The 11406-nt window shown below is 43.4% G+C and overlaps 2 protein-coding genes across 2 annotated transcripts; one reads left to right on the forward strand and one right to left on the reverse strand.

Annotated features, from left to right (window-relative positions):
• Positions 1 to 867: 867 nt before the first annotated feature.
• LOC145778937 (uncharacterized) lies at positions 868 to 5338 on the reverse strand. The gene is made up of 4 exons (XM_082590525.1): positions 5083 to 5338; positions 4390 to 5040; positions 1637 to 4300; positions 868 to 1328 (listed from the first exon to the last, which is right to left on the reverse strand). The coding sequence occupies exons 1-4, from the start codon at positions 5336 to 5338 to the stop codon at positions 868 to 870; spliced, it is 4032 nt and encodes a 1343-aa protein (XP_082446651.1).
• A 5078-nt stretch (positions 5339 to 10416) lies between these two features.
• LOC145778938 (uncharacterized) lies at positions 10417 to 11406 on the forward strand. The gene has a single exon (XM_082590526.1). The coding sequence runs from the start codon at positions 10417 to 10419 to the stop codon at positions 11404 to 11406; it is 990 nt and encodes a 329-aa protein (XP_082446652.1).

The following is an 11406-nucleotide window of genomic DNA, read 5'->3' on the forward strand; positions in this document are numbered from 1 at the left end:
AATCCTTTAGCAATCCAATTTACGCTTCATTTAACTGACCAGCGTGATGACGTCGCACACAACTTACGGCACAAACAAAAAGATATAAAATATTCTACACTCCACCCAAAATATGGTACTACATCTAAACAACATATTTTACAAGCAAAATATTTTAACAATCATTTTCTTCATTTCTACACAACCACATGGGTAAGATGTGGTTGTGTAGAAATGTTCGTCAGTAAGCAAGCCTCTAAGTTGCCTCTAAGCCTCTAAGTTGCCTCATGCCTCTAAGTTGTTCGTCAGCAGGAATGATTAAACACAATTTGGTGATGGGACGTTTAATTTTGTTGTTTTTTGTTTTTACCAAAACCGACCGAACCACTTCATTTTAGTCAGGATATGTCTGTAGTGCACGGCCTAAAAGCCATTGTGATCTCGGAACAGATTGATCAACTAACAAGACAATGTCATTTTGCTCCAGATTTTGTCTTAGCTTTTTCCACTTCTGACGATGAGCAATTGTTGGCAAATACTCCTTGATCCACCTTTTCCAAAAGACATCAGCGAGGTATTGTACCTGTCTCCAACGATTAGACCAGTTTACATCACTTTCCGTGGTCTCAGTCAAGGGCAAATTGTTATTTGGTTTTACCATTAGCAAATCGTTCGGTGATAGTGGTTTATCGTTTTTTTCTACAAAGGTGATGGGAGTCAAGGGTCGAGAGTTTACAATTGCTTCTACTTCCACAAACAGTGTGCTCAAATTCTCGTCCGTATATGTATTGCGTGGAGACAAAGACAACAAGATTTTTCGTACTGAGCGTATCAACCTTTCCCACGCTCCCCCGTGGTGACTGGCTGAAGGGGGATTGAAATGCCAGTCTATTTCCTTCTGAAGAAGGAAGTTTTCAATCCTTTTCTGATTCCAGGTGCGCATATAGCACTTCTTATAACCTTTTCCGCTCCGACAAAATTCGTTCCATTGTCCGAATAAATGTGAGCTACCTCGCCTCTTCTGGCGATGAATCGTCTCAAGGCGTTTATGAAGGAATCAATAGTCAAGGAATGTGCAATTTCCAAATGAACTGCTCTTGTTGTTAAGCCGGTAAAGATACATCCACATCTCTTAACTAAACTCCTACCCTGTTTTACATTGATAGGACCGAAGTAGTCAACACCCGTGGCAAAAAAGGGGGGTTGATTTGTTTGCATGCGACAAGTCGGTAAATCAGCCATCAGCTGCTCACCAGGTGTCGCATTCTGTTTCCTGCATACTGTACAGTCCTTTATCACTCCTCGAATGGCAGAGCTACCTTTCTGCACCCAGTATGCAGTCCGTAGCGCTGTGAAAGTATGGTTTATACTGGAATGACCAGCAGTCACGTGAAAATGTTGAATTACCAGTTTAGTTAGCCATGAATTATAAGGCAAAATGCCTGGATGCCTCAAATTGAAGTCTACTGGTGCCTCAGACAGACGTCCGCGAACTCTAAGGGTTTCTTCATGCAAAAAAGGGTTCAACTTAAGCATAGCATTAGGACAATTTTGTTTCGATGCATCTTTACCTTTGGACAAAAGTCGAAACAGTGCTGGGAAACATTCCCTTTGCTCATGTTGTAGCAAACGTTTTTCGCCGCGGAGATGCATTTACCTTTCCAGAAGGCCTTGAACCTTTCAAGAAACTCAAAGTATCTCAGCCACCAGGCAGTTGCCTTTTTCAATCGATATAGCGATGAAAAACTACTAATCAAACGGTCGGTAGGCGTTTCTGCATTGAAACATGAAAAGACCTGACTGGTAGGAACAACTCGTCTTTCAAACATAGGAAATTCATCCGACAGTTCAGATAGTTTCTCCAGCTGATACGGCCAATGTTCAGGAGACTCGACCAGGAATTGTGGACCTTTCAACCACCGAGAAGATTCGACAAGTGCACCAGCAGACATACCACGAGACACATCGTCTGCCGGGTTAAGCTTTGTAGGCACATACCTCCAGTTCGCAATCTCACTGTGTCGCTCAATTTCCGCCAGTCGGTTTGCTACGAATACAGGAAATCTCTTGCGGCTGTTGTAAATACTCTGTAACACCGCGGTAGAATCAGACCAGAACACTGATTCAGAATCTTTCAACTTCAGCTCCTCCCGAAGTAGTACATCCAACCTCACAGCAGCAACTGCGGCAAGCAGTTCCAATCTTGGAATTGTAGTGGCATTGGAAGGAGAGAGATGACATTTAGACATTAAAAACGTACAGTACGCGTTTGAGTTTTGATCGACCATCTGAAGATATGATACGGCACCATATGCTACACTAGAAGCATCAGCAAAATGGCGCAGCTCATATTTTGTGATGACTCTACCGCCGGGGGGTTTCAGACATCTTTGTACACGCATGTTCTCTAACAAGGGAAGACTGGCGAGCCACGCCCTCCAGCGGTTAGCATGCTCTTCAGCAATTGGCTCATCCCAGTCGTATTCATTCAAATTTCTCAAGATCAGCTTAGATTCAAGCGACACCGGGGCTACAAATCCAAGTGGATCAAACAAGGAGTGAGACATAGACAAAATCCCCCTCCTCGTATATGGTTTCTCAGGAATTTCCACTTTCACTAAAAACTCGTCTCTTCGAACGTCCCAGTGGACCTCAAGAACACGCTCGTTAGCGCAACTATCCATAGCTAAACTTTTGTGAAACTGAGAATGTTGGTCGTTGGGAACCTCATCAAGCACGTCTTCATTGTTAGACAGCCACTTGGTCAAATTGAAACCGGCCATGCTTACAATCGATCGGAGTTCCTTTATTAAACACTTAGCCTCATCTACGGTTGCCACTGACAACAGACAGTCATCAACATAGAAATTATTGTTCACAACCTCTGAAGTTTTTGCAGAAAACTCATTGCCAAACAGATGCGCGGCATGCTTCAGACTAAACGAGCAACAACTAGGCGATGACGTTGCACCAAATAAATGCACAGTCATCCTATACGGGACAGCAGGCTTCGCGACATCACCGTCAGGCCACCATAGAAAACGAAGTGCGTCTCTGTCATCAGGCTTGACCTTGACCTGATGGAACATCGCTTCAATATCAGCAGTAATGGCTATGGGCTTCTTTCTAAATCTATTCAGAACACCAACCAAGCTATTGATTAAGTCAGGTCCCTGCATAAGGTTTTGATTAAGCGAATCTCCTCTGTACTTTGCTGCGCAATCGAAAACGATTCGCAATTTTTCAGGCTTTTTCGGATTAACAACGCCATGGTGGGGAAGGTACCAAGACAAATCGTTCAATATTTCGTGTTCAGGAACTCTTTCCGCATAGCCTCGCTCGACGTAACCTTGCATCACAGAAACGTATTTCTTATGATAAGTGTCATCATTTATCAAACGTTTTTTCAATGTCTTCAACCTGCCTTCTGCCATGGAGCGATTGTTTGGTAACTGAATATCTTTATTTCTCCACAGTAAAGGAAGTTGGAAATGTCCATCAATTAACTCAACAGACGTTTCCATCATATCCAAAGACACTCTATCCTCTCTAGAGTTAGGACAGTCTAACTTTCCAGGGTAAACATGTTCATGAGGTGGCAACAAGATCTCATCATCACGAGAAGCCGACAAGAACATGCAGGAATAGTCACACGTTTTCTCTAATGCGCCCGATGCTTTACAAATGGATGGGCCATACAACACCCAGCCTAGTGGAGTCTTCATAGCAGCAGGAGAGCCTCTTTTGCCGTAGCGACTATCTAACACAGACAGTAAAAATGGCGCATCGGCACCGATTAGAAGGCCAACCGACTTGTCTTCCAATTCGGGAAACTTTATCCCTTTCAGGTGGCTAAGCTCTTCAATTGCTTCAAAGTCCGGGACAGGTTTTGCTCTGACTGGTACCTTGTCAACAGTCAAGACTTCGGACAAACATTCCTCTGTTTCACCATTAAGTGATTTCACAATCAGAGACAGCATCATGCCCTTCATTGTCTCACGTTTTGTTGCCATAGTCTGAATGGGTACTTCCCTTTCTTCCCCAGTAGCGTTCAATCTTTTGGCAACGCTGACGTCACAAAACGACATTTCCGAACCTGAGTCAAGAAAAGCGTAAGTGGTGACTTCCCTGCCGTTGCAGCTAACCCTCACTGGAACCGTGAGGAGGAAAGGCTTTCCAGAAGACCTTTCACCGTTTACACTATGGCACGCGTTTGTGCATACTGTGGCATCTTGACCGCCGTCATGCTTGTGCAGCAACGTGTGATGTAGTCCCGTGCATCCTTCCACCATACAGCTTTCCTTCGACTTGCAATCAGCGGCTATGTGCGATTTTAAAAGGCATCTAAAACACAAGCCTTCCCTTTTTTACATCGTAAGCGTTCATAACGATTCAAGTCTAGAAACTTACTGCACTTGTCCAACCTGTGCTGGCCCTTGCACAAACAGCATTGTCCAAATCTATTAACACTAAGAGAGGGGGAAAGACTTTCTGATCCAGTGTTGAAAACCCCAACTTTGTGACGTCGGACAGGAGGTAGTGCCTTAGACTCCTTAGACTTCCTTCCGGGACCGAACACATGACGACCAAATAACGAGTCTGCAATTTCAGACTGCTCACGTACAAAAGCAGCAAAGTCACAAAACTTTGCTTGATGACCTGTTTTTCTTTGGATTTGAACAGAGGTCTTTACCCATTCTACAGCCAAATCATGGGGCAACTTGTCCACTAAATGCAGCATGGTCCCCAATGAGTTGAGGCTCGCATACTCTCCAATGTCTCTGAGCGTTGTTAGAGACTTGTCCAGGACAACGCAGAATTTGGCCAACCCCTCTACATCTTCTGCTCGCAACTGCTTAAAAGCTTTCAGGGTCTCCTCACAGCAGTTCGCTATGATATGAGGCTGGCCATAATCATAGTACAATCTCTGTCGTGCAAACTTGTAGCCCTGAGTTTCATCGGTTGTGTAATGCTCAACCTTTTCTCGAACACGAGGAGAACATTGCTGAAGCAGGTATACCAGCCGCAACTCGTCGCTTGGCAGTTTTGAGGCGATATGCGCTTCAAAGTTATGAACAAACGTTGACTACTGCAATGGGTCACCATCAAATTTCTGGATAATTGGCCTTGGCAAAAAGGAATCATCTATTGGGCCTCTGCTATGACGACTAGCTCTCTTTTCATCAACTGGTTGCCGCGATTGCGAAAACCCTACCACAGTTGGCTTTTCGCTTTCCTTTGTGTCATCAGTGGCAGGAACATAAACGGACCGTCCAGTGTCTAAATCTACACTACTGTCCCAATTACCATCCGATTGTTGGAGATATTTTGACGGCAGTGAAGCAGAATTATTTCGCATCGAAATAGGTGGACTGCGTTCAGTGGAATTGCGATGCTGGTTGACACTTTCAAAACCAGTCTCATCCAAAACCGTAAATTGGCGACCGCTCTAAGATTCTTCTTCCCAAGCTTCGGCTTCCAATTCAGCCATTTCAATTTCCCTATCCGCCTCTCTCATGGCGGCTGCCAGTTTGGCAGCTTCTTGTCTTTCAGCTTCCAAAAATCGCTCTGCTGTCCGTGCCTTTGCGAGTTTGGCCAATTTCACTTTCACTCTACTCTCTCGTTGCTTGAAGCGTGTCGACGACGCTGCAGAGCTGCGGCTGCCTCGCGAAGAAACATTTGAAACGCTATCAAAAGCAGAAACTGAACTTTCGGGCAAAGGGGGATAACCTTCTTTAACTGACATTTTAAATTTAGGCCTGACGAACAACTTGAGATAAAGTGAATAACAAAACACATGCAATTTAAATCAAACTAGTCAACAATAATCACAATCAGTAGGCTATGTAATAGCAAATATCAATTAAATCGAATTAGTCTACACAACAATAATAGACTAAACAGTAGCCACAGAATCTTACAGCACTATCAAGTAAGAAAAGGCACAATTACCATCAGTATGTAATAGCAGATGTCAATTAAATCAAATTAGTCTACAACAACAATAATAGACTAAACAGTAGCCACAGAATCTTACAGCACTATAAAGTAAGAAAGGCACAATTACACTAGTTTAAAAACTGATGTACGTAATGTTTTACAAGTCGTGTACAGCTCGGCTTGGCTAAGAGTTCTCCTTATTACGTCAGGATACACCTAGCTGCGTCCGACAATATCTGCAACCTCCACTTGTGTGTTAACGCGCGTCTTTCTCCTCACTGTCCAACAGCAGCAGACCAATTGTTCGGAGTTTTAGCGGTTTTCTATTAAAGAACGAAACACATATGAATAGGCTATTGGCACAGAATACTAAATAGACAGAACTCTAATAATTTTGTTTTAGTTAGTTTGACAATTATGGGTCTATGGTACTATAATAAATTCACAATGTTATTTACCAAACTATTTTGTGTCCACGGTGCAGATAATCCGAAGTGACGCAATTAAGCGGATGATTCCAATATACAGCAACAAACAAAACAATACCACTGCAAAGGTCTAATACAAAGTTTTGCTGTGAAATAAAACAAATAACATACGGTAACTACATTTCAACTATTTCTTTCCTCTGCATTGTGACTACTAGGCCTACCTCTAGCTCTGACATTGCAACCATACTCAACAAATGAAATACTGTACATAAAACTCGGTCAGTAAAAGAATTTACATCATAGAAACGACGCTTTCGTTGGTGTTGTTACGGACAATTTAGACTTAATCTCGATTTTTCTCCCTTTTTATTTAGGTAAAAACATTTGTCACGCTCTAGTAATTACTATCTCTTCCTCGTGTGTATTCGTCGTAAATCTTTTCTTTTCGAATTTGGATCGCTGGACGGAGGACGTTGGTTTCGAGGAGAAATTCTTTTTAAATTGCTTTGTTGCAGTAAGTGATGTCTTCGGTTTTCATTGTGTATATTGATTAGTGTGTGTGGTGGATTGCTTTCGACTTATTTGTGTATTACAGTGTTTATACCCCTCAGTTGTGGTGAGCTGGTAGAGAAGTCAGAAGTAATTTATTGCGACATAATTGGTAGGACTTTGGATATTGAGCATTATTTGTTAGTTGCGGCAAGTGATCATAAAATATTTCAGTCAACCGAAACTAGGTCCGTAGTTGTCCGGAACATTAAATTTAAAAAGAATCGTCCACTTGGTAGAAATATATTAGTGGTTAATTCGTGTTGGAAATTAGTTTAGTGTTTTTCTAATTTACTTAGAATTGGGAAGTAGTCTTTGGTTTGTGGTTTGTGAACAGTGTCAGTAGTTGTGATTTGTGTCATATTAGTGGTATGTCTACCTGAGTAGTAGATCGAATTATTGTTGCTACACGGTGGTAGCCTAGACTGTGCAATTCAGTCTCGTGTGTCAGTTTAGTGTTATTTTGCGGTAGTCCAGCTGTGACTGTATAATTCACTCTCTTGCGTTAGCTTCGTGCTATATTGTGATAGTCCAGCTGTGTCTGCATAATTCAGTCTCTTTTGTTAGCTTTGTGCTATATTGCGGTAGTCCCGCTGTGACTATAATTCAGTCATTTCAGTGCATGTTGTGTCAGCTTAGTGCTACATCGTGGTAGTCTAGCTTTGATTAAATATTTTCCTTAGTGTTAACTTTATGTCAATTTGTGTGTTGCAACCTGGTGTAACGAATCAATTGTTTGCTTGGTTCTCGCTATTCTGTTTAGTCGTTGGGATAATAGTTTAATCCTATTATCTGGTGGTGAAAACCTTTGTTTCACATTTCATTGTGTTCCAGCTATTCTACTCTTGCTGAGGATAGTAGAATAAGTTTCAGTTTCATTGTAATTGTTGCATGCCTCGCCTTTAAATTACGTTAGTCTAAGGTACATGAGTTTAGAAAATTTTAAGTATAATCTTAGGTCTCGTGCAAAGCTTGTAATGTCAGATTCCTCGCCAGAAAGTAGTGTGAGTGTGCTTACTAGCACAGTTGCTGCTAGTCAAGAAGATGTCACCCCCATTTTAGTGCAAGGTACATCTATTACTGGCGAACAAAGTGAGCAACCAAACAAGTCCCAGCCATTGCAGAGAAAGGTTAATTCTTCTCATGAATTTATCTTGTTGAGAAAAAGCTTTCTCTCTGCAGAGGCCAGGCTTGTCGAGCTTAAGCAAGAGTAGTGGGTCTTGGTAACGGATCCAGAGACAGTGGAGGAAGAGATTGCTGATTTGCTGGAGCAATGCGAGGTGGTTATGCGTGAACCTGCATTTGCTTACCAGCGGATCCAAGCGGATACTTCTTTCACTGATTCAGGTAAAGAACGAGCAAGAAAGCGCTGGTCATGTCTTCAGAGAACCTTTGAGTCAATTAAAGAGTTGACCAAGCCACCCAAGACTTCCACTAAATTTCATTCAAGTCACGTGACAAGTGAGGAAATGACGCCTGGTAATAATAGTAATGTGCCACACAGTGTGACAATAGATACCGGTTTTCGGCCCAGCACTGTGCAATCTACCAGCCGTTTCCCAAGTTCTAGCTTGGAGGCTAATTTGACTAATTTTATACCCAGTCTTCAGTTAGAAAGCAGTGCCACTGACCAGCAGGAGAGAACTGACCATCCGTTTTCATCTGGGCCGCAAGTAAACAGTGGCCTAAGCCATTTAGAAGTCAGTGATAGTGACCCAGGATTTACACAAACAAGAGAATTACGAGCAGCTGCACAACCATTTTCTGTTTCTCAGGCTAGATCGCAACCAGCTTATTCGTATGGTGCAGGAAATGGTTTCCCTGGTGCTCATGTTGATGTGCATGCTCCACCAGCGAGACACCTCACTCATGGAATATCTCCACCAGTTACTCTGCCAAAGTTCAGTGGCGAAATTATGGAGTACCAAGAGTTTAAGAGAAAGTTTAATAAGTTTGTAGGTGACGTATTTCGGGATGACGATGTTCGCATGACCTACTTGCAGTCATTGTGTGTAGGTGAAGCTGGTAGGGCTATTCGTGGTCTTGGTGGTCACACTGATCGTACCTTAGCGTACGAAACAGCTTGGCGCCGGCTTGATGAAAGGTTTGGCAATCTTCATCTCCTTGTAAGTCAAGTTAAAAATGAAATGCTGAGTGGGCCGCCTATTCAGGAATTTGACACCTCTGCTTTAAACGACCTCAGGGATAAGATGTTCGAGTGTGAGCAAACTTATCTTTGCCTGGGTCGTTTAGCGGAGCTCAACAGTCTTGAGGTCATCCACCAAATCTTTGATAGGTTGCCGGAGGCCCTTCGAAAACAATTTGTTCCGGTGTATCGAAGAGGTCAGGGAGGTTTTCGAGAACTCCGACAGCTAGTGGACGAGGCAGCTGCAGACGCGCAATGTTCCCTAGGGAAGAAGCTGCATGGTTTAGGGATTGACTCTAGAAGAACAAAAAATGGTGGTGCGGTACAAAGGCAGTCACGTGGCCCTGTGAAGGTCAGTGCAGTTAAAGAGCATCCTTTGAAGTCGCCAGCAGTGCAGCAATCATGTGCCTTGTGTCAGGGTGCACATAGGTTGTGGCACTGCCCGTCTTTCAAAGAGAAAACAGCAGAGGAACGGAGTTCATGGGTCATGACCAAAAACATTTGTTTTAATTGCTTGAATCCGGGCCACATGGCCAGGAACTGTTCCAACAAGCAAAGCTGTCGACATTGTGGTAGGCGGCATAATTCCTTGTTGCACTTTGTTCGCAAAACGCCTGCTCCTGTCTCCAATGACAGTGGGGAGGTTGGTAACAAAGTGCTGGTGTCATGCAATTCGTGTGATGATTCACAGCGTATGAGAGGAAAAAAGCTCCATAAGGTAGTGCCCGTGAAGGTCTGGGTGAATGATCCAAGTGATTGCACGTATGCTTGGACTTATATGGATGATGGTTCTGAGGCCAGTTTGTGCACCAGCAGTTTTGCTCACAAGCTGGGTGCCACCTTGAAACGTACGAGCGTTCAGGTGTGCACAAACAATGCCACCACAGAAGTTGGTCACGAAATCGAGAACCTTCACATCCAAGGTATGGGAGAGACTAGAATCTTTAACATCAAAAGTGTTCTTGTGCAAAATTCCATAGTTGATGTGAGGTCCAGCATACCATCGGAAGACATAGCCGGTATGTTCCCTCATTTGGATGACCTCTCGTTTTACAAACTTAATACCAATGAAGTTGAGCTGCTTTTAGGACAGAATGTCTAGAACGCGTTCCGGGTAAGTGAGTTTCGATATGGAGAAGATGATCAGCCCTTTGGACTTCATACCGCTTTAGGTTGGACACTGTGGGAGTTGATCATTTGACCCAGGTCGAAATTCCTGGATGCAAGGTGAGTGTGAACTTTATAAAAGAGTGTAGTTCACCAGTCGAATCTTGTAATGATATATTAAACGTGCTTCATCAAGACTTTGCTGACGTTAATTTGCCTCAAACTGCCAGCTTATCCAGAGGTGACAGAATAGCATTACAAACCATGGAGACATCAGCAACCAAGGTTGGTACGCACCATAAAATTGCTCTCCCGTGGAAGAACGAGACTACAAGGCTGCCTGATAACAGAGCAGTAGCTGAGAAGCGACTTATTGGTTTGAAAAAGAAATTGCTTGCAAGCCCCGAGTTGTATGCCCAGTATACCGAAAAAATCCAAGAGATGCTGGACAATGGTTATTGCAGCCAACTAAAGGAGAATGAACTGATGTCACAGGGTAAAGTGTGGTATGTCCCTCACCATTGCACTTCGATACTCACAGAATTTCGAGTTGTTTTCGACTGTAGTGCGAAATGTGAAGGCGTCTCCCTAAATGACCAATTACTGCAGGGTCCTGATTTAACGAATAACCTAGTGGGTGTTTTGCTTCGTTTCAGACAGGAACAGGTTGCTGTGGTAGCGGACATCAAGAGCATGTTCTACCAGGTCTTGGTGGAGGAAAAGGACCGAGATGTGTTCCGCTTTCTGTGGTTTCCAGAAAACGATCTAAGTCAACCGCCGGCCTGCTTTCGCATGAATGTTCACCTATTTGGAGCGACATCATCACCCTCGGTCGCGGCCTTTGCTTTACGGAGAACTGCCCAAGAGAACGTGACGGACGCTAGTTGTGACACCATACAAACGGTATTGAGAAACTTTTATGTTGATGACTTATGTAAGTCCTGCTCCAATGTAGATCAAGCTAATCTATTAATCAAGGAGCTTTGTCCCTTGTTGAACAGTGGTGGTTTTCGACTAACCAAGTTCTTGTCAAACAACAAGCAGGTTTTGAGTTGTGTTGCAGAAGAAGATCGTGCCAAACATGCGGTGGATTTGCAAGGTCGAGAATTGCCAACGCAAAAGGCTCTCGGGGTCTACTGGAATGCGGAGACAGATAGGTTGGAGGTCAAGGTATGTATTACCGAAAAACCATACACTAGGAGGGGCTTATTGTCAATGGTTGCTCAGACTTACGACCCATTAGGATTATTATAA

The sequence above is a fragment of the Aplidium turbinatum genome, chromosome 10 (genome assembly GCF_918807975.1).
Source record: "Aplidium turbinatum chromosome 10, kaAplTurb1.1, whole genome shotgun sequence".
Taxonomy (NCBI): Eukaryota; Metazoa; Chordata; class Ascidiacea; order Aplousobranchia; family Polyclinidae; genus Aplidium; species Aplidium turbinatum.

Excerpts from the sequence above, each read along its gene's own strand:
- LOC145778937 (XM_082590525.1), bottom strand. The coding sequence starts at position 5,338 with ATGCGAAATAATTCTGCTTCACTGCCGTCAAAATATCTCCAACAATCG. Across the intron at positions 5,041-5,082 it reads AATTATCCAGAAATTTGATG|CGCATATCGCCTCAAAACTG; the intron begins GTGACCCATTGC and ends ATAACTTTGAAG. Across the intron at positions 1,329-1,636 it reads GTTCAAGGCCTTCTGGAAAG|CGCTACGGACTGCATACTGG; the intron begins GTAAATGCATCT and ends ATACTTTCACAG.
- LOC145778938 (XM_082590526.1), top strand. The coding sequence starts at position 10,417 with ATGGAGACATCAGCAACCAAGGTTGGTACGCACCATAAAATTGCTCTC.